We start from the raw sequence: 27,542 nt of genomic DNA, 5'->3' as shown, positions 1-27,542 counted from the left end.
GTCCAACCTCTGAGACTTTAATTTAAATTTTTTACCCAGTCCTGTCATCCCACAACGGCAATCCTCTGAGCTCCCTCCCACTGATGTGTTTTTCTTGCAGACAGAACTCAACACATATTCAAACTGAACATGAATACCATTGATTTCACTAACCTGGAGTGACATGGAAACGTCAGGAGCATCCCCTCCTCGTCTCCTTTAATTGAATTATAAACAAACTATTAACGGAAAGTTTCATGGTTGACAACTTGATGTTGTAGTAAGAACATCAAACTGTAAAAACGATTATTCCAACAGGGAGGCAAGACACAGCAAGGTTATTGCTTAGTTCCATACCAGCCCTTATGAAGCAGATCCATGATATTTCCCTGTTCAAGTGTCCAATAGCCACACACACACACATGCATGTATGTGCACACACACATGCACAGGTGCAAGGATATCGAACTCACTCCATAACCACACAGTTTTGAGTTCTATCTCTTTGTGTGACACTTGGCACAAGTATGTTCTACAATGGCCTTGTACTGACCAATGCCCTTTGAGTAGAATTGGTAGCTGCAAACTGAATAAAAACTAGTTGTAGACTTTATACCATCTCATGAATCAAACACTTCAGAAAAAATTACAATTTCAGAAGAAATTATGTATTTCATGGATTTCTATAAACTTCCAACAATCATATAATTTATGAACTGGAATTTATAAAAGAGTAAAAGAGACTGCAAGAAGTTCATTAGCATTATAAATAATAACAGTACAGTAAATGGGTTCATTTTTTTTCAGTACTGAATTTAAGTCTCTCCAGCGATATGTTGTACATCTATAAATGTCACTGTGCCTCTGGTTGTGTATCTGCTGCTCAAGCATCATCTTTTCATATTCATTTTCCATGCTGGCAGGGCTTGGACGGGTTATCACAGTTTGAGCTACCTTCCAAACACTAGGTCAGTGATTCCCAACCTTTCTGAGTTCAAATTCCACCGAAGCTGAATTTTCCTTCCATCCTTTCAGGGTCAATAAAATAAGTACCAGTTGTGCACTGGGGTTGATGTAATTGACAAGCCCCTTCCCCCGAAATTTCAGGCCTTGTGTCTATAGTTAGAAAGAATTAAGGAATACATAAAAGAATATATAATAAGTAAACAGCTTCTATACACTATAGATCTTTCCTGATGTCAGATCTGGACACAATGTAACAATGGATTACTGACTGGCAACTCAAGCTGGCTGTGGAAAAGTGTGCCACCATGTATTTTGAGAGGAAAAAACCCAGCTTTTACATACTTCCTCAACAACACCAATCTTAAGAAGTCTGCTAGTGAACATGGTTTGGACATTATTGTCAACAGCAATTTACATTGGACAAACGACATCTCTAAGATTATCAAGACTGAGAGTGTCTTAGCATCAGTTAGTTAAGACCTTTGTCAGCTGCTCTCCAACTATTTAAAGCTGTATATGACTATGGTACATCCACACTCTGCATCACCAGTCTGGAACTATCTTGCTCAGCATATCAATTGCCTGGAAACTGTTCAGAAACATGCAATCAGATGAATAGCCACCATCAGGCATCTGCCATACTTTGAATATCTTGCTTCTTTAGGCACAGACACATTAAAGTTCCAACAACAACCTTGGGCACCTTTCTGAATTCCATATGTCGAACACTCGCGGACATGCTTACAAAATCTGAAAACAACACAGTACTCATGGCTTTCAGAAACATTTTTTCATGCTCAGAATTGCTGAAGCATGAAATAAGCTACTTGCATCAGCTGTGAGGACACTACATCCTTCAAAACAGCCATGCTTCCTGAAATTCACCAACAGTACACCTGATGCCCCCCACCCAACCTTTTCTTCTTTTTTTTTTTTGCCCTCTCTTAACTCAGTTTCAGTGTAAATATTCTGAATACTGTTTCAGGCATTTTTGGCCACTTTTATGATGAGTTGTACCTGAGCACTGTATACAATAGGTTTATGATTATGACTATTTTAACAGAGTACAAATAAAAAACCACAATCGATAAATTCTTGGTTAATATTTATTTTCAGAATATCAATATCTACAAAACTGAACAAAAGGAATTTGGTAGAGCATAAAACAAAAGAATAAAGAAACAAAAATGGAAATGTATTTATCATAACTGGTATTTTCTTAATAAATTTTAAATTTCACAATAGAGAATTAATTATCAATAAATGTGTGGACAGATATATAAAGACGGATATGTCTATTCACCCTTTCTCTATAAAATCGTTTAAGCAACAAAATTGTTTAATCAATCAAATCAAAACCTGGTCCATGTTCATCTTTGACCTTTAAGAACAACTGTTGTTGCTAAGAGATAGGGAAATACAGAGCCATCATCTATCTGGATCACTGATCAACTGGACCAGAACTTCAGAAATTGCTCATTTATATAGACACAAAGTAACAAAAGAAATAATCACATAAAACATATATATATATATCTACACATATATACATACAGACATATATATACATGTATATAAACATACATACATATACACATACATATATATATATATATATATATATATATATATATATATATAGACATACACACACACACATATATACATACATATATGTTAATAAATGTGTGGATAGATATATAAAGGCGGTTATGTCTATTCACACTTTCTCTATATAATCGTTTAAGCAACCAAATTGTGTAATCAATCAAATCAAAACCTGGTCAATGAGATAAGTTGCGTTTTTATTTTAAGCAATGTTGTTAAACATTTTTAGATTATTTATTGTTAAAACACATATTATTATATAGTTGTTTGATATTTTATTTCATTTTAAGTTTAGATACGTACATTGATGTTATTATCATTCTTATTTTTATTATTCTTTTGATTATTGCAGACCTGAAGAGTGACAATATTTTAAGATTAAATAAAATTTAGTTTAAAATATACCAACGAAACACGTTAGATATATATATATATATATATATATATATGTACACACATATATATATATAATGTACATATGCATATATATATATATATATATATATATATATATATATATATATAAGAATTTAAGGATTGGAGAAAACGCATGTTATAATTGCATACTTTATTCCTACATATGTTTCAAAGGATTACAACCTGTGTGATCCATAGGGATCTTTGATATTAAAATTGTAACCTTCTCATCAGGGAAAGCATGGGAATCATCTTAAACGTAAGACATTATGACCGATTATGAAAACAATAGATGGATAAGGTTATGACTTGATTCATTTGAAAAAAAACGTTTGAGAATTGTACACACACACACACACACACATATATATATATATATATATATATATATATTTATTCGTACATACATATAGATATGTACATATATATATACTTATAGATACGTACATTATATATATATATATATATATATATATATATATATATATATATATATATACATATATATATACATATATATATATATGCATATATACATATGTATATGTGCATACTTAAATGTATATGTATGTACATATGGATATGTGGGCACAGGACGTCAGAAAACATAAACAACAAAAACTACAAAGTACGAGGACATGGAATATGAACTTTTTTTGAGAACAATGGAAGAAACAAATCGAAAACAAGACAAACATCACAAAGAACGACCCTTCATCAGTTGCCAGCTGTTTTTCTAATCTGTATTTCGAGCATATACACATATATATACATATATACGTATATGTACATACACATATATGCATATATATACACATATATATATATATACACATATATACTTATATATATATGTGCGTATATATGTATGTACATATATATATATATATATATGTACATACATATATACGCACATACATATATATATATACATACATATATATATACATATACGTAAATATATACGTGCGTATATATATATACATATATATATATATGTTAGGAAGGGCATCCAGCTGTAGAAACTCTGCCAAATTAGATTGGAGCCTGGTGTTGCCATCCGGTTTCACCAGTCCTCAGTCAAATCGTCCAACCCATGCTAGCATGGAAAGCGGACGTTAAACGATGATGATGATGATATATAGTCAATTATATATATATAGCCTTATTATATAGTGATATATATATATATATATATATATACATATATATAACTGCTGTTGGACTCGTAAAACTCTTATGCAACCGATGTAATTACTGATATCATTGCCATTCTGTGAAAGTCCGACTTTGTTTTATATGTATATACATATATATATACATTCTTTTGTATTAAATATATCTAATACTCTTTGTATTATTGCCTTAACTAACCTGCTTGTCTTTACATTTATTTCTCTACCTGCTCAGGTTTAAATCTCTTGAGCACTACAATGTCTATTCTATACAGAGAATACTTGTCTCTAATCTATAAACTATATACATACAAACATACATACATATATGTATATATATATATATATATATATATATATATATATATATATATATATATATATATATATGTACATATGTATACACATATATACATAATACATACATATGTTTACACATTCATATAAACATCACACACACACACAGATACAAATATATGTAGATATGTTTTGCCCCACACTAGTCCAAGTAAGATTTAACTTCATACGATTACCACACAACTCACACATACAAGCCCATATTAGAAAAGTATAGTTTTCATGTAAGATATGCATAAATGTTTTAAATATTCCTTTAAAGCCAAAACAATGGAAAGTACTATTACCAAATATTTCAATATTTCGGAGTTAGGACTCCTACCTCTGGAAATTCATTGAGAAAGGGTGTTAATTTCCAGAGGAAGGAGTCTTAACCTGAAGTATCAGGTGATAGAACTAATTGTTGATCTGTATTATTAATTTTTATTACTTGTAATCTTTTGGCTTTAACAAAGATATTTAATAATTCATATATATATATATATATATATATATATAATAATATTAGGGACAAAATCCAAAATTACAAGTAAAAAACTCAATTAAAATCAATTTATAAAAAATTAAAATTAAATTGAGCCTTATAGATAAAGTATATATAAAATATATAGTTTTAGGGAAAATAACCAATTTTCAAGAACTTATCGCTGAAAATCCACTATCACATATAGAAAAATTAATAATTAAAAGCACAATAAATGAGTATAATATAAAGTAAAGTAAATATCATAAGATAAATATAATATAATATAATATAATATATTTATTGTGCTTTTAATTATTAATTTTTCTATATGTGATAGTGGATTTTCATCGATGAGTTCTTGAAAATTGGTTATTTTCCCTAAAACTATATATATATATATATATATATATATAAATATATATATATATATATATAAATATATATATATATATATAAATATATATATATATATATATATAAATATATATATATATATATATATAAATATATATATATATATATATATATATATATATATAAATATATATATATATATATATATATATATATATATATAAATATATATATATATATATATAAATATATATATATATATATATAAATATATATATATATATATATAAATATATATATATATATATATATATATATATATATATATATAAGATAAGATCCAGGGGAATAATTACAAGGTCGCTAAATGTTGCTTTTTGTGTCCTAGAAAATAATGACCACACTTGTGTGTGGTTTGATTCTAGGATAAGTAAGTCGTATTTAAGAGAAAATAGGAAAAATTGAAAAAGGAGACAAATGCTCAGGATGTTATTAAAACATTTATATCTTCTACATATGTTTCAGTGAATGCATTCAAAATACGTCGGTGAGGAAGAAGTATGGTCAGCAATGCATCAATCTCATCAAGAAAGATATATCTGTAAAAATGTCTATTTGATAAGTGTGGCTGTTTACATCTTTCCTGGTGAGATTGATGCAGCGCTGACCATAATTCTTCCTGTTGGACGTATTTTGAATGCATCCTGAGTGTTTGTCACCTTTTTCAATTTTCCCCCCATATATATATATATATAGATATTATTATATTATATATAGATATTATTACAATACAATAGTATCATTTTCCAGTGGAATAAATCACTGTAAAGGTAGAATTATCAATTGGAAATAATGGCATAACAAGGTACCTTGTTGTGCCACTACATATAGTTTACTTTACAATTAGGGTAAGATCAGCAAAAATAAAGTACTCCATCCAGTGAGATAAATATCATTTAATACAGAGTATAAAGATACGAGCTACTAATAGTTTCATGCATTGGAGATACAAGGCATCTTTTATTAAAACCTGTTTAGACTGCATCTCCAGTGCATGAAACTATTAGCAGCTCGTATCTTTATACTGTGTATTAAATGATATACATATATATATATATATATTTATTTATTTATTTATGTGTTTCAGCCAAGTGGCTGCGGTCATGCATATATATATATATATACACACACACACACAGGTGAGCACATAAATGCAGAACAAGGTGGAAAAAATAGTACTCGAATAGCAAGGGTAGAGTAATATGTTTTTCTTAAAGCTACAAAATTGTCACAAAAAGTTACTCAGAGTTTCATGTACACAACTGTCCGAGTAACAGTTTTTGAGGCAGTTATTCAGCTTTAATAAAAGTGTATACACACACACACACACATATATATATATATATATATATATATATATATTAGGGACAAAATCCAAAATTACAGGTAAAAAACTCAATTAAAATCAATTTATAAAAAATTTAAATTAAATTGAGCCTTATAGATAAGTTCTTGAAAATTGGTTATTTTCCCTAAAACTATATATATTATATATATATATATATATATATATATATAAATATATACACACACACACACACACAGGTGAGCACATCAGCTGATGTAAATGTTAAGAGCATCGTCATTAATAGACACAGAATTACTCATTATACACTTCTTATCTCACATAATGAAAGAAAATCACACTAGAATCATCAAGGCACATTGCCTCAGTCTTTCCTTGCTGTAAATCAGTTCTATTCTCAGTTTAATAAGTAGTCAGAAGCTAAAATATTAATCAGATAGAGTTACAAGCTTGACCCATGTCAGCAATGAATAAAAGATGCCACTGACAGGAAAAAACGAAAAATGCTAGATTTGGAATGTTGATCACTATTCATAAATGGAATGCTCTTAAATTAACTGAAATAATTTTTCTTGGTACAGTCTTAAGTAGAATAAAAAGGGAACGCAAGATGCATCTGGTGGTAGATTTGCTGAGAATATATAAACTAAAATTGGCAGCTATGTGTTCTCTAAGTATTTCAATAGAGTTTACACCATTTTTTTGTGTAATAGACATTTCCGTATTATGGAAGCATTGAGTTCTCTGAAATTATTGCTAAGACATGCATTTCTGTAATGTGAAGCTTTTTCGGCATTGACTTCACTTCTTACACGGTGGAATTCTACATTACGGTAAGAGTCTTGGGAATGCAATGCTTCCATAGCAAAGGGGAAGATTTCTTAAAGCAGCTCAAGCTTAGTGTTCATTAGAATAAGAGAAACAATTGTTTTTGTTATTGCTGTTGTGTAGTCCCAGATTAACCTTGATTAAGCTGACCTATGATCATAAGTATCCACCTATGACCATCCTATCTTTTTTTTCAAGAATAGCATACCTTGAACTACATTAACCAATATGGTATTTTTAAAAGACAGTGTAGGGTGTGACTTGAAAGAGATTTGTTATTTAGAAGCTCCACCATTGGCTTTTGACAACTCTAAAAAGGTACAAAGAGGCAACTAGAATATTTTATAAATTGATAAGTATAAAGCATGAGAAAAATAAGAATGTAAAAATATAGGGCATGTCAAAATATAAAACAGTTTCCATGTTTGAGGCTCAGTTTTGTTTATATTATAATGCCAAGCAGCAAAAAGAGCAAGTTTGGGATTACGGAAGAACTTTAAAAAAAGTGACCAAATTACAATAAATGCCAAAAAGCACTTTTATTCATAATACAAATTAAATGGGAATAATTACCCTATACGAAAGAAATTGTACAGGATATGAGTAGAATACTGATTTAATAAAATATTGCAGAAATATTAATAAGCATTACAAAAAAAAAAAGCAGAAAAAAAACTCAAAGAATATTTTGTTTTGTGATATTTATAAACAGAAAACATATATTTCTGAAGCTTTCTCAGTAGAATGTTAAGATAAGCAAAATAGCAAAAACAAATCAATTTAGTTAGATTCTAAAGGTGTTCTTAAGAAGTCAGGTAAATATAATGTTTTGTTTTTTTTCTAATTAACTTGCTTAGCCATATTAACTGAATATTCTAATAAATATATTGACTCCTCTGTACTTATATATTTTTAATTTCTTTCAATAAAAATTATTCAATTTGAATTTCTGGTTTCTGGTTATTTACCAGGTTTTGATGAATATCTACAATTAAATTCAACTTCTAAACATGGAACTCATACCCTGTCTACATTGAAAGTTTTTTTTTTTTTTGTTTTTTTTTTATCAATAGAGAAAAATATCTTGTTATCACTGTGATACCCTCCTGGGGTAAATGAAATAAACATGTACCAGTCAAGTATTGGAGTCAATATAATGAACTACAAGCCATCCCACTTCAATCTGAAATTTCTGGCAGTCTTGTGTCTAAATTGACTCCAGTGCTCCACTTTCACTTTCTCTTATTTATCCTGGAAGGGTGAAAGATGTTGGTTCTGGCAGGATTTAAATATCACTAGGTTACAATTCATCAAAAATCTGATACAAACAACAAGGCAAAATTGAGAATTGACTGAAAATCAAATTACTGGTCCCTCAATTACATTTCCCCCCTTTTAATGCACTCATAAACATGATTTTCATACATATCCTGAGATACATCATCATCTGTGACTTTTTTACAAATTGGACAAACACGTCCAAAATGGTTTGCTATGTGTTCACTGAATTCACTCTCACTTACATCATTTGAAAATGATTCATCACATCTGGGACAGATTCGCATTTCATCTTCAAGACCTTTCACAGACCTGAAAACAAAAGGTAAACAAGAAAATTTATAATATCTACATCAGAATTTTAAATAAAGGCTTAGATAAAACAATAAATTCAAGATTTTCCTAAAATTTAATGTTATGTATGCATACACGAACATATAAAACACACACGCACACGTCATTTACTTCTGGTAGGTTAACCCTTTTGGTACCAACCCGGCTGAAACCACCTCTGGCTCTGTAGTACAAATGTCTTGTTTTCATAAGTTTTGAATTAAAATCTTCCACCAAACTTTAGTCACAATTTATGTTCCTAACACTAGCTGAATGATAACCAAGTTATTTTACTAAATTCTTTGTTATATTTAAAGCAATTGAAAGAAACACAGAGCATCTCAAAATAAATTCAGTAACGAAAGGATTAAATGCAAAACTGAAGCTCAATTTTTTGTGCTGCACATATTTCATCCCCACGTTTTCACATTCCAGTCATCTCTGTCCTACCCTGGAACCATTTCCTATTAACATCCATTTCTCATTCTCCTTATTGACCTTTCCTCACACTATTTTTCACTGATCACTCCCATTTCTAAACCTTTAGTTATCTCTTCCTCTCCTCTTAGGTCTACTATACTTGACACACCTTTCATATCTTACTACCACACTCAATGCCCTCCCATATCCACCCTTGATACCCACCTCCATTGTTACCTCACTCACTACCTCCACTCTTATGTACCTCTAACCTCCATCTTGGTCACTGTACATACCAGCTTCCTTGTTGCCACCACTTTTACTTCTCTCTCTTCCCCCTCCACATTAATATTTTCCATCAACCCTACCAACACCCTTGTTCATCACTCGCTACATATACCCAGGCAATTATCCCTAATTACTCCTTTCCTAAAATTCTACAGCCTTGTGTCAAAATAAGACATTTCTTTTTGTTGTTGTTATTTTCATCTGAAACCCTCTTACATCCCCCTCCACTTACACTACAGACATCTTTTGAAAAAGTAACTGCCACATGCTCCAATTTCCCTTAAAAACCACAAGTTCCTTGGGTTTTTCTTTAACACTGAACTTACCATTTTTCAGTATTGCCTTTATATTAATTATTTTGAAAGTAATGAAGAATTTAATAAAATAATTTCATCATTATTCATTTGATGCTTGGAACATAACTTAACATGAAACTTCGATGGAAAGTGTTGATTTAAATCACTTTTAAACAAGAGGTTTGTACCATAAAGCCAGCGCAGTCTCGAGCGCCTTGGTTTCAAAAGGGTTAAGCACTACCTTAATCGTAATCATATCTTTCCAAATCAGTAAATCTACAGGTTTAATTCACTGTAGACAGAGTGATCAACTGGGACTATCTGCAATCATTTAGACAAGCATTGATAAGCAACAACCATAAAAAATAGTAAGATATACTATTTGTAGTCAGTAGAAGAAAAGTCCACTAATAAACATTCTATTATCATTGTTGATAATTAAAAAAATTAATGAAGTTTGTGATACTTACTGTTCAATTCCATCATGAACGGAATCAGTGCGTTCAAATAAATGAACAGGGAGTTCAGTAGCAGGTTTATCTGTGGAATAAATAAGATATAAAATAATAAGAAAAAAAAAACATTATTAATGTCTTTTGCATGTTTCAAACACTTTTAGTAAACTTCCAGCACAAGAGAGTGGGGATGCGTTAGTAAGGGAGATAAGTCTTTACAATGAAATAAATTAGTGATGGAGTGAGTGGTGAAGTAAATCAGGGATTGATTCAAAGATGTACAACAGATTTTGATGCAGGCAACTGTGGAAGAAAAAAATAAATGAATAAATAATGAGGGGACAAAACAAAAATGGAAGTCAGCGTTGCAAATGTAATGATGTTTTTGAAGGAAACTGAAATTAAAATAGCTGCATTTTTAACTGCATCTTTTATCCTTATTTCAGTCATTGGCCTGCAACTATGCTGGAGCAGTGCCATGAAGGGATTTTAGTAAAACACACTGACCCCAGCACCCATCTTTCAGTTTGGTACTTCTATCAATCTCTTTTGTCAAATCGTTAGGTTATGGGGACATAAACAAAGCATCATTGGCTGTCAAGTTGTAATGGGGGACAGGGAACACACAAGTATATATATATATATATATATATATATATATATATATATATATATATATATATATATATATATTATAGGCTTTCACAGTTTCCATCAGCCAAATTCAATCACAAGGCATTGGTCAGCTTGGGGCTCGAGGAGCTGTGCAGTGGGACTAAACTGAAAACCATGTAACTGCAAAGCAAGATTCTTGACCATACAGTCCTGCCTCTACAGATAAATTTGTGACCGGCAACAAACAGAAACCAATGTTGGTCAGTTGATGATTAGGAAGACCATAAGTATCACCTCACAAATTGGAAACTTTTGAATTTTCTTTTCTTTTTTTTTTTTTTTTAATCTTTTGGAGATGGTATGACCAGTGATGCATAGGAACAGAGTAAGAAAGTGCTGATCTCTAACTGAGGAAAGAACCTGTGTAAGAGATAGACCCAGAAATACAAGGTGGTGAAATGTGATCTTCGGATGTTGAGCCTCACACAGGCAATGACACATGACCAAGACTTCTGGCAATTTGCTATGCTTGAGAAGACACATCAAGCTCAGCGAAATTGCAGTCATGACCTACTGCTAGTGACATGTAAATGCCACCCATGCCGGTGACACATAAAAGGCACCCAGTACACTCTGTAGAATGGTTGGTGTTAGGAAGGGCATCCAGCCATAGAAACCATGCTAAAACAGACAAGTGAACCATGGTGCAGCTCTCCAGCTTGCAAACTCTTGTCAAATCATCCATCCCGTGCCAACATGGAAAATGGACATTAAATGATGTTGATAATGATGACAATGATTATGATGATGAGGAGGAGGAACAACAACAACAACTTACCATTTGTTGAACAAGCTGCTTTTACTGCTGCTGCTTTAGCAGAAGGTAGAACAGTCGGTTCTATAGGGAGCGGCAAATTTTCCGTCGAAGATTTCTCTATGGTATTCTCAGTGGCTATTGGGTCAAATGGCTTAGTGTCTGGTGTTTCACAGAAATTAGGCATCGGTATTTGAACCAGGCGTGCAGGATAACCAGGTTTGCTGTGATCATGTGATGGGCTGGCATATGGATTTCCGTACAACAGAGGAGAATGTTGCCCAGGTAACGTAGGGAACGCAGCAGCAGGCTTTGATCTTGATGCTGTTACTGGTGTATTTTTGGAAGCTGATAACTTTTTGTTCTAAGAAAACAATTTTTAAAAAGGAAGAAAAGATTAAATGTATTATTAATTGAATTTGAGATTGTCTAAAAATTTTGTACACAAAATAGATTTAGATAATATCATTTGTGTGTATGTGAGTGTTCACTTTGAATTTAATAAATTTTGGATCACCTTGGAAACGTGTTAACATGTATTTTCTGAAATATTAATTTCGGTGATATTTTCTGTATCTAAATATGTTAACACAACAGAAACAACTGTTAGCTTTGTAAGGGAGGAATTCTACAATTAAACATGTGATTTTCTCTATCTGTACTTTTGTTATTTATATACACACACACACATATTAAATGAATTATAGAGAGAGAGAGAAAGAGAGAGAGAGAGAAAGAGAGAGAAAGAGAGAGAGGCCATTCACAAACCTTAGAACCGGATTTTGAAGATGATTTAACATGGTGTTTCTCTTTGGCTGCCAACTTCTCTTCTAATTCCTTTATTTTCTCACTGTAGTTTTTCTTCATAGACTTCATTTCTTTTTCTTGCTCATTATTCCGTGCTTTATATTCCATTGCCCAGTTTTTCTGGTGTAACAACTGCTTTTCCAGCATTTCTATTGTGGAGCTGTTGTCATCGGTGGTGACGTTCTCAATGGCAGACTGAGCACCACCACTCGAGGAAGTGTCATTTGTGGTCTCGGATAAAGTATGCTTGGCACTTTCTGAATAATGATTGTTAAAAAAACGAAAATAATAATAAATGTTAATTATAAATATTTCTTGCAGTGAAAGGCTCAACTTTATGCTAATAAATTATAACTCATTACTGTTTTCACATCCAGTTGCAATTTTCAGATATCTTTTGTTTAAAACATTATATTTCCAACTTTCAGAATCTTTGTTTACAAATATTTTGAATTGGTTTCCCACAGTTTTGTTCAGGTACATACAAAGCTTAAAATTGTGAAGTCAGGAAACATAAGGAGCAAAGCCCATTTCATTGCCAAAAGCTTTAGCAACAACCAAAAACTTAAACCAGGTCCCCAACTCAGTTTACCTACTCCCGCCACTAACTTGTCAGTAGGAACTAAACTTGAGCATAACACTGTAAGCTGATAAAATAGTATACAACTTCACAGTGTCTGTTCTGTACTTATCACTGTATCTACTGACAACAGACAGACTACAGGATCTGTATCAAGATAAGAATCCTCTTTGGTTGCTAGCTTTACCAGCAGCAACACTTTACTAAAAATGCATTAACCAAGTCAGCTTCATAACACTAGTTTACTGATATCATTTTGGGACTTCTACAACTGCTTCAGATTTTCCTATTATTTTCCTTTTACTTACAACTACAACATTCACATCAGAATCCCTAAAACTTGTGCTTATGAAATCTATGATTCTATATCCTCAAAATGTGTTCATGACTTTTCTACTATTGCTGTCTCTTTAAAAATAATTTTTACACATAAGCTGAACTATCCACATAATCATAGATAATTTAGTAACAATGCCAGTGATGTATAGTGAATTACAAATGTATCAAAGAATATCTGTCACTGGGATATACAACAATGATTTCTTTCATTAGCACTATTTGAGCATGATCATTACCAGCGTCGCCTTACTGGCACATGAAATATATTTGAGCAAGGTCATTGCCAGTGTCGCTGGACTGGATCCTGTGCAGATGGCGTGTAAAAAAAACACCATTTGAGCGTGGCCATTGCCGGAACCGCCTGACTGGCTCTTGTGCCAGTGGCACGTAAAAGCACCCACTACACTCTCGGAGTGGTTGGCGTTAGGAAGGGCATCCAGCAGTAGAAACTCTGCCAGATGAGATTGAAGTCTGGTACAGCCATCTGGCTCGCCAGTCCTCAGTCAAATCAACCAACCCATGCCAGCATGGAAAGCAGACGTTAAACGATGATGGTGATGATATGAGGTCCAAATATTTAGCAATGAATTCTGTTAAATCAAATAAAGCACATGATAGTATTTCTATAAGCAACACCAGAGAGATGAAAGGCATAGTTATCCCCAGAAGAATATGAACACAGAGCATAGAGAAATGTAACTATATACTGACAGAATACTTGTTTCATACAACGGCAATAATGGTAATAGGTGTAAGTTACAGCAATTTAAAATTGTTTTGAATTATAACAGCTGTTTATCTTTGGCAGCAAAACAACTAATGGGAAATCACTCTTGCAATCCTACAGGCAATTGTTAGGGTTACAAATGGAAAAAGTAAACACAGCTTTGATGGGATTTGAAATCAAAACTTAAGCACTGACACTTCTTTTTCAGTCATTTAGATTCCTGTATGGAATAGGCTGAGTTAATTAAAACCAATTCAATTACATTACTAATAATAATTACTTTATGAATCACAGAAATTTGAAAGGCAAAACAATCCCAAAAGGGAATTTCAAGTCTTACTAGCATCAGCTTTGCATTTCACTATGAAATCATTCAAATTTCAACAAATTCAATATTAACACAAAAGAGGTATAAATAAAATTTTAAAAAGAAAATTTCCAATCATAATCAACGTAAGTATTAATAAAACTATTGGCCCAGAAGAATTGGAAATTATTCTGTCCACAAACTACAGCAAAAACTGCCAGCTCAGTCTTACAAAATGAAGCAGGTTACAACTAGTCTTGCCTCAAGGAACAAGCAGATAAAATGAAAATACTTACTTAATTTCTCAATTTTCTTTATGCTCTTTTGATTTTCTGAATATAACTTCTTGTATTCTTCAGAACACTTTTTAACTCGAAGTTGCCATCCTTCACGTTCATTCACAAGTTCTCTGTTCTGGATATTTAAAGAAGACTGCACAAAAATGAATATTAAATAACATTAGCCAAACTATCATCAAGACAATAATCAAAATTTACAGCAGATTATTGGGGTGGGAGGGGGAGGGTGCACATAACTTCAAACATTGAAATCAAATGCATAAACTTTCACAGACTGGTGTCCAATCCATGGTAAGAGTTGCTTCTCAGCTGCTGATATTTCACATCTGATATTTTTAGTGCAAGGTTTGTTATAAAGACCTACAGCCATTGTCACACAAATATTTCCCAGGCCCAACAACATCCCTCTCAGTGTTTTTGGATTTATTAATTATTCAGTACTGCCTGACTGGCCTTCGTGCAGGTGGCACGTAAAAGCACCCACTACACTCTCTGAGTGGTTGGCGTTAGGAAGGGCATCCAGCTGTAGAAACTCTGCCAAATCAGATTGGAGCCTGGTGTAGCCATCTGGTTTCACCAGTCCTCAGTTAAATCGTCCAACCCATGCTAGCATGGAAAGCGGACGTTAAACGATGATGATGATGATGATTTCTTTTTTTTTTTCATTTCAATGCACAAGGTCAATTTTTTTTTTTTTTGTGGAGGTAAGGCACAGGTGAATGAATTAAATCCTGTGAGCTACATGTGTTACTGGCCCCTTCAAAATGAGCAAAAGTGTGAAGTTGATCCTGAACTTGAATCCATAGTAAACTAAATACTATAAGACATGTAATCCAGTATGTTTATCATTGCTTCACATCAGATTTATTATCAATGTTACTACTAATACAGTGATTATATATATATATATATATATATATACACACACAAACACATACATATGAATGAGAAAAACTGGTATTTACAATGAGTGTTCCAGCTGATCCAATCAACAGAATAGCCAACATGTGAAATTAACATGCAAATGGCTGACCACTCTACAAACACACACCCTTAATGTAGTTCTCAAGGAGATTCAGTGTGACAAGGCTGGCCCCTTTTGAATTACAGGTACAACTCAATTTTGTCAGCTAAGTGGACTGGAGTAACGTGAAATAAAGTGTCTTGCTCAAGGACAAATTCTCACTGGAAATCAAACTTGTGACTTTACAATCATGAGCTAAATATCCTATCCATTAAATCACACACCATCATATATATATATATATATATATATATATATATATATATAAACAAATAGTAAATGAGTATATGCATATATACGTACAGGTATGTGCATACCGACATCCACCTGTATGTATAGGTGCATATCTGGGTACAGGACATTGCAAACAAACGTAGACGAGAACACACGAGCCACATAGAGAACATTCTACTTCATCAGCTACCCACGTTTTAACACCGGCGTTTCAACGAGCTTGGGCAGGACGCATCGTTAAAACGGCTCTTCCCATGGACCGCAGATTAAATTTGTATACGCAAAGTAAATCTAGCCATGGAGGAATGTAGTGGCGGACAAAAAACAAGACAGGAAAACAAACAGAAAAGGCTTTACGGCCAGACAAAAAAAATTATATATATAAACATAATTAAGGGATCAGCAACAGTTGCTTCACCACATACCGAAGTTCAGAAATAGCAGCTAAAGTGCGAAAACTCCAACAGGTAGTAGTACTTGGAACTCACAAAGGCAAAACATATATATATGAAATAATATATATATATATATATATTCTAATGGTTACTTACAAGTTTGTTAGTGAGCTCCTCATTGCGTGATGACAATTCTTGATTCTGTTTATGCAATTTAGCATATCTCTCCTTCAAAGTTTCTTGTGCTTTCTGCAAATGGTAGATCGACTGAGGAGGTAATAAATTGCTTGCTTCTGTCTTAAGGTTTTCATTGGCCTGAAAGAAAAATACACACATTGAAGAGTAAAACATGTAATCGTAAAACATTTGTTTCTAATAAACAATAATTTAAAATGTAGGAAATATACAGAAAAAAAAATTTCTTTTTTTAAAATAAATCTAGAAACATTTTTCCATAGCAAAAATGGGCTAAGTACTTCTGTAGCTGGATATTCAGCTTACTGTAAAACACACAAATGCCAAGCAGAAGCAGGTCCCAAAGTCAGTTGAGGCAGAAACAAGCACAGTTCAAAACCTTATAACTAGGAAAATATTTCTCTCTTATCTACTTAATATCAAGAAGCCAAAACTAACAACTATTTTATTTTTACAATTTTCCATAGCTAGGAAAAGGTGTGGTTATGAGGTTAAGAAGTTTGTTACCTAACCACATGGTTTCAGGTTCAGTTCCACTGCAATGGCACCTTGGCAAGTGTCTTCTATTATAGCCCCAGGCCAACCAAAGTATTGAATGTGGATTTGATAGATGGAAACTGAAAGAATCCCAGTGCGTGCATGCATATTAAGTTTGTGCCTCCTTGCCTTGATATGGTGTGATAGCTGTAACTGAATGTCACTGTCATATAAGCTGTATCATTCATTTTCAATATTCCGTGAAAATGTGTCTGGCCACAAGAAAATATTACTTTGCTTGGAAAAAAGGAAAGGTTTGACAACAGCAAGGCATTTGGCCATAGATGAATCTGCCTCAATAAAAACTCCCTCCAACCCAAGTTAAGATGGTGACAACGATGATGATGATGAACTGTACTTGTAGCTGTTCTTCAAATGAAATTGGTTAATCCAAAATTTGTTTTGAATTATTATTAGCATAATCTTTAAATTGGAAAATAAATGCTGTCAAAAGTAAATAATAAAAACCTAAGAAGAATGGAATAACTAAAATTACCTCTGTAAGTTTGTCAATTTCCTCCTTTTTAAGTACTTTGAATTCTTGAAAGTCTTTAGACATTTTATCCATTTGTGCTTTCAAGGTGAGAGACTCTCCTCTGGCTGTCTAATTGAATGAAAAAAGGAGAAAAATCAAAAAAAAAATCATTGTGTCAGCCATAAATTCTTTTTAACAGTAAGAAGGTGCTAGAAAAGAAATTTAAACTATGAATCCTCCACACTACTCTGCACTTTAAGCAAAACATGTAACTGCTAACCTGAAGAAGATGACACAAATACACTGTATACTAGAAAGTGAAAGTAACACTGCTTGATTCTGATGATGTTTGAACAACAGAGTCAAACTTGCCTGACAAGGAAGATTTCAGCTCGATTTTTGGAAGTTTAAATTTAATGAATTCTGATTACGATGGAAAGGATTTTTTTTCAGCCATCATTCAGATGAAATTGATATTGGATTTTGTAAAGGAAGAAATATTTGTTATCTAGGCGTAGGAGTGGCTGTGTGGTATGTAGCTTGCTTACCAACCACATGGTCCAGGGTTCAATCCCACTGCGTGGCATCTTGGGCAAGTGTCTTCTACAATAGCCTCGGGCCGACCAAAGCCTTGTGAGTGGATTTGGTAGATGGAAACTGAAAGAAGCCCGTCGTATATATGTATATATATATATATATATATATATATATATGTACGTGTGTGTATGTCTTTGTGTGTCTGTGTTTGTCCCCCCAACATCACTTGACAACCGATGCTGGTATGTTTATGTCCCCGTAACTTAGCGGTTCGGCAAAAGAGACTGATAGAATAAGTACTAGGCTTCTAAAGAATAAGTCCTGGGGTCGATTTGCTCGACCAAAGGCGGTGCTCCAGCATGGCCACAGTCAAAAGACTGAAACAAGTAAAAGAGTAAAAGAGTAAACATTGAAATTAAACAGAATTGCAAGTAAAATTGTAATGGAATAAGAAGAATTAAATTCTACATTTAATTCATGTCTCAGGACATGTGAAAAGAATATCTTTTTGTAGTCTTAAATTAATAAATGCTGCATAGCCACATAAAAAGTTATTGACTGGCTAATCTAACAGCAGGCAAAACTTGAGAAAAACACAAACCATGCACATGGATGTATACACACGTATGTATGTACATATGCATGTGTGTGTGTGTGCGTGCGTGTGTGCGTGCGTGCGTGTGTGTGTGTGCGTGTAATCCCCAAGGTTATAAAGAATCTAAGCAATTCTCACCAGCAACATAAGGTTTAACTTACTTCCAAATCAGCAGACATTTTCACAAGAGTCACTTCATATGCTGACAGTTCTTTTTGCAACATTTCTTTGGTGCTTTCAGCAGCAGACAACTTGTCTTCCGAGTTTCTCAATTTTTCTCCGAGTCTTGTAATTTCTTCCTTTAGAGTTGAAAATGAAAAGGAATAAACAAAGGGAATAATGACAAGAACAAGAATAATATTGCCTCTTACTTTGATATTCAACACTATGTAGTTTAAAAAAATATCAAATCAAAGTTATAGATTTAGATAATAGAGTGTTGTCCCAAGCAAAGAGTTGACAGCTTTATCTTATCTCTGACTACACAGGTTCTATAGCCACAACAGAAGATGCTCAAATGCTCACTTGTAATAGGTTAATAGGTTTCATGAGGAAGTACAGTTCAGTACTGTATGCAGTGATGGAGTGAAATACTAAAACTGACAGAGATTTCAAGATAAAGAAAGGTTCTTCAACCTCACAGTTCAAACCTGCAACAGAGTAAAGAGGGTCCTTCTGACTTTTCACATTTGTAGTTGTACAGGGACTAAGTGGATAAATTTAGGGCTATTTGTTTGTTGAATTCAAATCTTCTCTAGGTACCTGGAATAGGTACCCTGTCATATGGCAATGATGCTACCTGGAATAGAGTGGTATCTAATCAAGATGAATATTTCTCTCAGGAAATCAGAATGTAAAGAGCAGGAGCAAACAAAACAGTGAATTTTGTGAGAAACAACAACCTTTTCTACTCTAGGCACAAAGCCTGAAATTTTGGAGAAAAGGGCTCATTGATTTCATCAACTTCCACCAGTAGATGACAAGTATATATTTCCTTGATGTTAGAAGGATGAAAAGCAAAGCTGACTTTTGCAGAATTTGAACTCAGAATATGAAGATGGAAGAAATACTACTAAGCATTTTGTCCCATGAGCTAATGATTCTCCTTGCTTGCTACCTTAATAATAACAATAATATTCTGATGGTGCATTACAAACTTACATACAACTGTTTAAATGAAAAAAACATTTACCTTTTTGGAAATTAATAATGGGTCCTCCATTTGAGCTTTTCTATAACATACAGCAAGCTCTCTTTCACATCGATCTTTGCTTACTGCCATGTCTTTCAGAGCTTTGCGCAGCTTTTCTGTTTCTTCTTGGGTTTCAAATACAGATTGTTCCCGATTAGAGAGCTGAGACTAAATTTTAGAAAAGAAATGCAAATAAAGAAATAATCCTGTGTTCACTTTATTTAAATTTTATATAAAATTAATAATCTAATAGGCGTAGGAATGGCTGTGTGGTAAGTAGCTTGCTTACTAACCACATGGTCCCGGGTTCAGTCCCACTGCGTAGCATCTTGGGCAAGTGTCTTCTACTATAGCCTCGGGCCGACCAAAGCCTTGTGAGTGGATTTGGTAGATGGAAACTGAAAGAAGCCCGTCGTATATATGTATATATATATATGTATGTGTTTGTCCCCCCACCATCGCTTGACAACCGATGCTGGTGTGTTTATGTCTCCGTAACTTAGCGGTTCGGCAAAAGAGACCGATAGAATAAGTACTAGGCTTCTAAAGAATAAGTCCTGGGGTCGATTTGCTCGACTAAAGGTGGTGCTCCAGCATGGCCACAGTCAAAAGACTGAAACAAGTAAAAGAGTAAAAGAGTAAAAAAAAAAAAAAAACAGTAATATATTGAAATTTTTGTGAGTATTTTCTTTTTCCACTTTTACATACGTTACAAGATGTTTTTATAAGTGTACAAACTTTATTTCTAATATCATTTACAAATTAATAACCAATTACTTTTCACAAACATGCACAAAGACAGCAGAAGACTATCTTTATTCTTCGACTAATAGATGTACCAACAAAGAAGCCTTTATGCTCATCAAATTATCGAATTCTTGAATACATACATTATCCCAAGTTGATTTCAAACTAAGTACTTTTAATTCTAAATGAAAGGTAATAGCATCTTTATTTGCTCAAAAACAAAAAAAGCCACCCTATGATCATAGGTAAATGTACTGATAAAAACATACTATAAATGTAAATACTGTATATAAGCAAAAGACTAAATTAATTATCTAAAAAAATTCCAATCTTAATAGCAATACTTAATTTCAAACTTTTAAATATCAAAAGATTATACTTTGAATTTTTTTATATAGATTTAAATGAAAGTAATAGTTAGGAAAGGACAAAATGCTTTGGCAACAACTCAGAAATACAGGTGTATCCTCAAAATATACCTTATACATTTCTTTTTCTTCTTCCAATAATTTACATTTGCCAACTGCTTCATCTTTTTCATTAAATAATAATTTGACATTTTCGTTTAGATCAGTAATTTCTTGCTTCTGTTTGTCCACTTGATCTTTCAGTGTGGTATTTTGCTTTAAATAAAAAAAAAATTAATAAATCAACATCACAATATAAATAGCAAAAAATGTCAACCAGACAATGGAGGAAAGAAAATATAGCTTACTCCTACAAATCTGGGAATAGGGTATGGGCCCTTTGAGGCAGCCTTTTCACAGTTGCTTGATCTGCTAAAAATAATAGCCACATCTCTCTCTCAAATCACACCTTAATGTCTTAAATACAGATGGATACATCGAGCAATGTAGTCCCTTGCATGCTAAATGACAAAACGGTTACTGCTAGAACACCCATTTTTATCATAGGTTTCTTTAATCAGAGCAGACATGAGGCAAAATAAACGAGAGAGAGAGAGAGAGAGAGAGAGAGAGAGAGAGAGAGAAAAAGAGGGAGAGAGAGAGAGAGATGGAAGAGAGAGAGAGAGAGAGAGAGAGAGAAGAGAGAGAGAGAGAGAGAGAGAGAGAGAGAGAGAGAGAGAGAGAGAGAGAGAGAGAGAGAGAGTAGAGAGAGAGAGAGAGAGAGAGAGATAGAGAGAGAGAGAGAGAGAGAGAGAGAGAGAGAGAGAGAGAGAGAGAGAGAGAGATGGTATTCTCTTCAAAGGGTCAAGGTTTTGTACTTATTGCTAGTGCTGCGTTGTCCATGATAAAGTTCCCTTAACACTTTATGCAGTTCAGCAAAAGTGACCAGACAACAGTTACTATGAGGAATCATTACAAGAAGAAAGAGAATTATTTTTTCCAACGATGGATGAATGAATGAATGAATGGATGAATGCAAACTCACTTCATTAACATCCTCAAGTTCTGATGACAACTGCTGGAGTTTTGCTTCTGCATCAGAGATGTCCTTTCCTAACTCCTTGATTTTAACACAAGCTGTTCTCAGATCTTCAGTCACTGCCATTTTGCTTTTCAGTTCTTCTTCAGTTTCTTTTTCTAGTTGGGAAACTTTAATCATCAAAGTTGAGATTCTTGTCTTGTATTCTTCAATGTCCTTAAAGAAAACAAAAACACAAATTAGGTTGTTTGTTTTTTTTAAGAAGCAAAAAAAAAAAAAAAAAAAAAACTGTCAAGACACTTGTAATGGTGTGATCTAATATGAAGCTACTGTTCCAAGAGATCATAAATGGAAAAAGTTTGTAGATAGAAATTTTTTGATAGATTCACATGTCAGACATGGTCATAACCTTTGCTAATGTCTAGGGCAACAACTTTGCTTTCACCAAATGGTGTCCACTGGTGAATACAAAAAAATTAGGTCTCTAGTAGACTTTATGGAAGCCATTCTGAGAGAAGAATGTTCTTGTGAGAGAGAGAGAGAGAGAGATTCAAGCTGTTATAGAGCATCATTGTTTATGTCTGTTTCCATTACCCTTGAGACATAAGTGAGACAACAGGACGATAGATGGTATGATTAGATGGATTGTATAGTGAGGGAAAGGGATGTACAGTAGCAGGTTTCTTTCATAAGTTTGACCTTAACTGTAGATAGTGAAACATCTTATCAATTGTACTCAAGTGAATCAGACATGAATGTAGCCAACTGAACACTCAGAAGCACAAACTTTGTTGTAAAGCTGTTTTGCTGTCCAGATTGATTATATCTAATGAAAAACCACTGGTCTTGGTTAAAGGACAGGTTGGCAAAATGAATACGGTTGGTGAGTATTATTCTAATATACTTGATACTTTTGGTTGAGCTTTCTGGCTTTATCTCAAAAGGATCTCTACAAACATTGCCAAATCTTTTTAACTCCCTCTCCTTAACCAAAGCGGGTCTAAAATCAGATTCCCTGTACTTAAAGCCTCTAAATTTGCTTCCTAATCCAAAATGAAATCAAAAACACAACAGATCATCTTAGTTATCTACCTCTGACAACCCACTTCACAAAGTTAGCAAGTGGGAAAACTACTCCAGTTACGTCAACTAAACTGAGTCATGGGCTTTTTCAGGGGTTTCAAGACTGGTGCAAAGGAGGAAGGAAAGTATTCTCAAAATGAAAACCTGGCCCTAATGTTTCAACCAAGTCCGAAAACCAAATAGTAACCAAATCTCTCTCGAATCACAGCCTACCATCTTGAATACAGAAGGATACATTGGACGATGTAGTCCCTCACATACTAAATAAAAAAAAAAAATGGTAACAAATAGAATGCTCATTCTTGTCATAGGTTTTCTTGAACAAAGTTCACCTGGGACTGAATAAACAACAGCAAACAGAGGATCTCTGAAGGCTGAAGTTCCCTCAAGGAACCTGTCCTTAATGCTTGCAAAAAGTGGACTCTGTTAAAGACCCTCAAGCCCTATGTGGTGGTGTTATGTTGAGTAATGGCTTAAGTCTACCAACCAAGTCGGCTACAGTAAGATTTGAACTCAGAATGCAAAGATCTGGAACAAATACCACAAGGCATTTCATTCATTGCTATGTTTCCACAAGTCCATTGCCCTAGACTGGTACTTTCTACATTAATCCCAGAAGGTAGAGTAGACTTTAACCAGATCTGAATTCAAGATGCAGAAAGCTGAAATAAATACTGAAATGTCTTTTAGCTGACGTTCTAATAACCATGCCGATTCCCTGTCTAATGGCAAATGAGGAATGGACAAAATAGAAAATAAAAGAGAAGTAATGTAACCATTTTCACATAACATGGACTCTAAATAGTGAGCTAAAAATTATTTAATATTAAATGTAAAAAAAAATTTCCCAAATGTCTCTCCTGAAGGGCTCTATCAAAAATGCTGGATATTTTTTGCCCTTCCATCTCTATAAATACAATTTGGTTTCTCACTGAATTGAATCTTACCAACACAAAAAGCACAAGTATGATTAAATTCAGGTGATCAGGACTCTCACCTCTAAAAGTGTACTTTTCTCCACCTCTGCTTTCCTCAGGTTCTCTTCCATGACAAATGTTTTGGAATGGATTACCAACATATCGTTCTCATCATCTAACATTTCAACAAAGTCATCAGCTCGCGGTTTCTTGAATTGAAAAGGTGTACTTGCTCCTTTTACTTGCCCTGTTGATGCAACATAACAGAACTGGTAAAACTCCCCATCATCTCCCGGCATTTGATGTGCTGCAAAAAGATGTAAAAAAGAAAAAAGTACATTTTTATATATATATATATATATATATATATTAATTTTAATAAATTGATTTTAATTGAGTTTTTACCTGTAATTTTGGATTTTATCCCTAATATTATATATATATATATATATATATATATAAAGAAAAAGGAGGTAGACAAAATTTTGGACAATTCTTTATTAGCGGTTTCATCAATTCATACAGAATCTTCAGATGTCTCCGTGAAGAGATGAAAGTGCTAATAAAGAATTATCCAAAATTCTGACTACCTCCTTTATCTTAATATATAAAGTCTGAACATCACTTCAAACAATCTATACATATATTACACACACAGAGACACACACATACATGTGTGTGAAAGCACATATTATGCATGTATATACATACACATAAAACAAATATATTATACATCTCTATCTACACACACAAAATATGTGTATTATAAATGTATACATTAAGCTAAATTAAAGTCTGTCTCAAGCTTACGGGCTTATTAGGTTAGTGGCTTTCTCAATTTCTGAGGCATTTAAGCAAATGAAATTACAAAACTATGTTACAAAACTGAATGCAAGACCAGCTGCTACTTGTATTCATTTTTAGCCGAGTCAGTTGGAACCACATGAAATGAGGTGCCCTGCTCAATGATGCAACAGGATGCATGTCTTGGAATCGAACCCACAAAACTAACAACAGTAAGTCCAACATTCTAGCCATTAGGCTACATGCCTCCATGTACACATCTAAAATAATATACATGCATGTTACTTTGTGGTAGAGGCCACCTGAAGGAAGAGATAAAGTTAATAAAATTTGAACTCAAATCATTGAATGACAAAATTACATATCATAAGACATTGTTAGTATTTATAGTGTGTAAGTATGTAGTTAAAACCAATGTTTCGAAACTTACATGGAAAGAGTATGTTGCCTTCGAATTCTTTTCCTGTTTTATAATCCTTGAGAGGGGTACACCACTCATAATAGATGTAGTTGTGTGAGGAAATCCAGCCGACTTTATATAAGCCGACCCAATCTCTGTTTGATGGGTGATAGTCAGAAGTGATTGTATAATGGCATTCAATATGGGCATCAGTGGGATAAGTTTCGGGCATAGACGGGAATACGACAACAGCAAAATCTGAATGCCTGAAACTAATTTCACCAGTAGCCATGTTGATTTCAGTTCTGCCAGTACTCATAACTGTAAAATTAAAAGAAAAAAGAAAAAATAAATAAATACATCATATATGTATACATAGTGGTTGGTGTTAGGAAAGGCACCCAGCTGTAGAAATATATATATATACATGAAAGCGAAATCGTGAATCAACACTATAGATTCACATTGCCAAAAGAAAATTAAATAAATAAAAAAGGGAGAGTGTTTAGAGCTACTTTCCACTTTTTAATGTGCATGAGTGGAGTGGCGTAGCAGTGGCTGTGTGGTAAGTAGCTTGCTTACCAACCACATGGTTCCGGGTTCGGTCCCACTGCGTGGCACCTTGGAGCGCTAAGAGCACCGTCTGAGCGTGATCGTTGTAAGAGTAGCTGTCTGGTTTCCATGCCAGTGGCACGTAAATAGCACCATTTGAGCGCGATCGTTACCAGCATCACCTTCCTGGCACTTGTGCTGGTGGCACGTAAAATACACCATTTTGAGCGTGGCCGTTGCCAGCACTGCCTGACTGGCCTTCGTGCCGCTGGCATGTAAAAGCACCCACTACACTCTGTCAAATGTAATACTTATTCACTCAGACTGCTTTGAATTAATTATGCATTACTTTGTAGCTTTGAGGTTTCAATGATGTGAATGTTTATGTTTTGAATGACATTGTTAGATCGGTGTGAGAGACCAGATCTGGTCAGTTTGAACATAGAACAGGTAGAAAATTTTAGGCTGGATATGGCCTGTTTAATTGCTAAAGGGTTAAATTTTGACTTGCGTGAATCAACTTGATCATATCAACATCCATAAATTAAAATGTTGTACAAGAGTTTACAAAAGTATACCTCTACCCAATCCACTAAGCCATCCACCTTCGCATATAAATATATAAATAATGGTTGGTAGGGAGAGTTGAGAACTGTTGGTCAAAGTAGACAAACTGAGATATAAAAGATTGGTGAAACCAAAAGGTAAAAGACTGCAATAAAGCACAGAATTACAGGTAATGATTACAGGTAGGAAGTTCAAAGGTCAAAAGAAAAGTTCTTTTCTAAAAATAAACATGACACAGTAAACAAGAAGATAGCCTCAATTTATATTCCATCTTAGAACCACATGAAAATGAACATCAACAAACTCTGAAGAGTTTGATGCTACATTCATAGCCTACCCAGAGACTCAAAAGGAATCACTACATGTAACAACGGTACTAATGGTTCACAGTGTAGCATTAAATAAACATAGGACTAAATTGGAAAATTTGAACTTAATTCAACAACACAAAAATTCAGTAACAAGAATAACGTCTTAATTACAAACCAAATTATCAAAGTATAAATAAGTAAACAATTGCCCAGCCCAATTTTTTTGTAACTATGCTTCGAAAAAAAAAACGGAAAAAAAAACGTCCTTGGATTTTTGTTTTCAACACTATAGATTCACATTGCCAAAAGAAAATTAAATAAATAAAAAAGGGAGAGTGTTTAGAGCTACTTTCCACTTTTTAATGTGCATGAGTGGAGTGGCGTAGCAGTGGCTGTGTGGTAAGTAGTAGCTTGCTTACCAACCACATGGTTCCGGGTTCGGTCCCACTGCGTGGCACCTTGGGCAAGTGTCTTCTACTATAGTCTCGGGCCGACCAAAGCCTTGTGAGTGGATTTG

At 33.5% G+C, this 27,542-nt stretch overlaps 1 protein-coding gene across 11 annotated transcripts in view; it reads right to left on the bottom strand.

The window, feature by feature from the left end:
- Positions 1-27,542, bottom strand: part of LOC106880483 (uncharacterized) — an 80,828-nt gene that overhangs the window by 31,973 nt on the left and 21,313 nt on the right. For 6 of the 11 annotated variants that reach the window (XM_089364732.1, XM_089364722.1, XM_089364731.1 and 3 more), the window contains exons 2-14: positions 25,626-25,916; positions 24,472-24,698; positions 22,398-22,607; positions 21,485-21,628; positions 20,259-20,426; positions 19,228-19,365; positions 17,956-18,063; positions 16,884-17,042; positions 15,072-15,207; positions 12,784-13,079; positions 12,040-12,379; positions 10,602-10,671; positions 9,040-9,106 (exon numbers count right to left, since the gene is read on the bottom strand). In XM_089364732.1, coding sequence (XP_089220858.1) covers positions 9,040-9,106; positions 10,602-10,671; positions 12,040-12,379; positions 12,784-13,079; positions 15,072-15,207; positions 16,884-17,042; positions 17,956-18,063; positions 19,228-19,365; positions 20,259-20,426; positions 21,485-21,628; positions 22,398-22,607; positions 24,472-24,698; positions 25,626-25,914 — 2,352 coding nt within the window. In that variant the 5' untranslated portion in view covers positions 25,915-25,916. Of the gene's footprint in view, positions 1-8,030; positions 9,107-10,601; positions 10,672-12,039; positions 12,380-12,783; positions 13,080-15,071; positions 15,208-16,883; positions 17,043-17,955; positions 18,064-19,227; positions 19,366-20,258; positions 20,427-21,484; positions 21,629-22,397; positions 22,608-24,471; positions 24,699-25,625; positions 25,917-27,542 lie in introns of those variants that run through there. The other 5 variants (XM_089364723.1, XM_089364729.1, XM_089364730.1 and 2 more) reach the window with 1 other exon arrangement.

Source organism: Octopus bimaculoides, chromosome 16 (genome assembly GCF_046866305.1).
Source record: "Octopus bimaculoides isolate indiv1 chromosome 16, ASM4686630v1, whole genome shotgun sequence".
Classification (NCBI taxonomy): Eukaryota; Metazoa; Mollusca; class Cephalopoda; order Octopoda; family Octopodidae; genus Octopus; species Octopus bimaculoides.
Note: the sequence above shows the minus strand (reverse complement) of the source record. Positions and strands in the feature narration are given on the sequence as shown.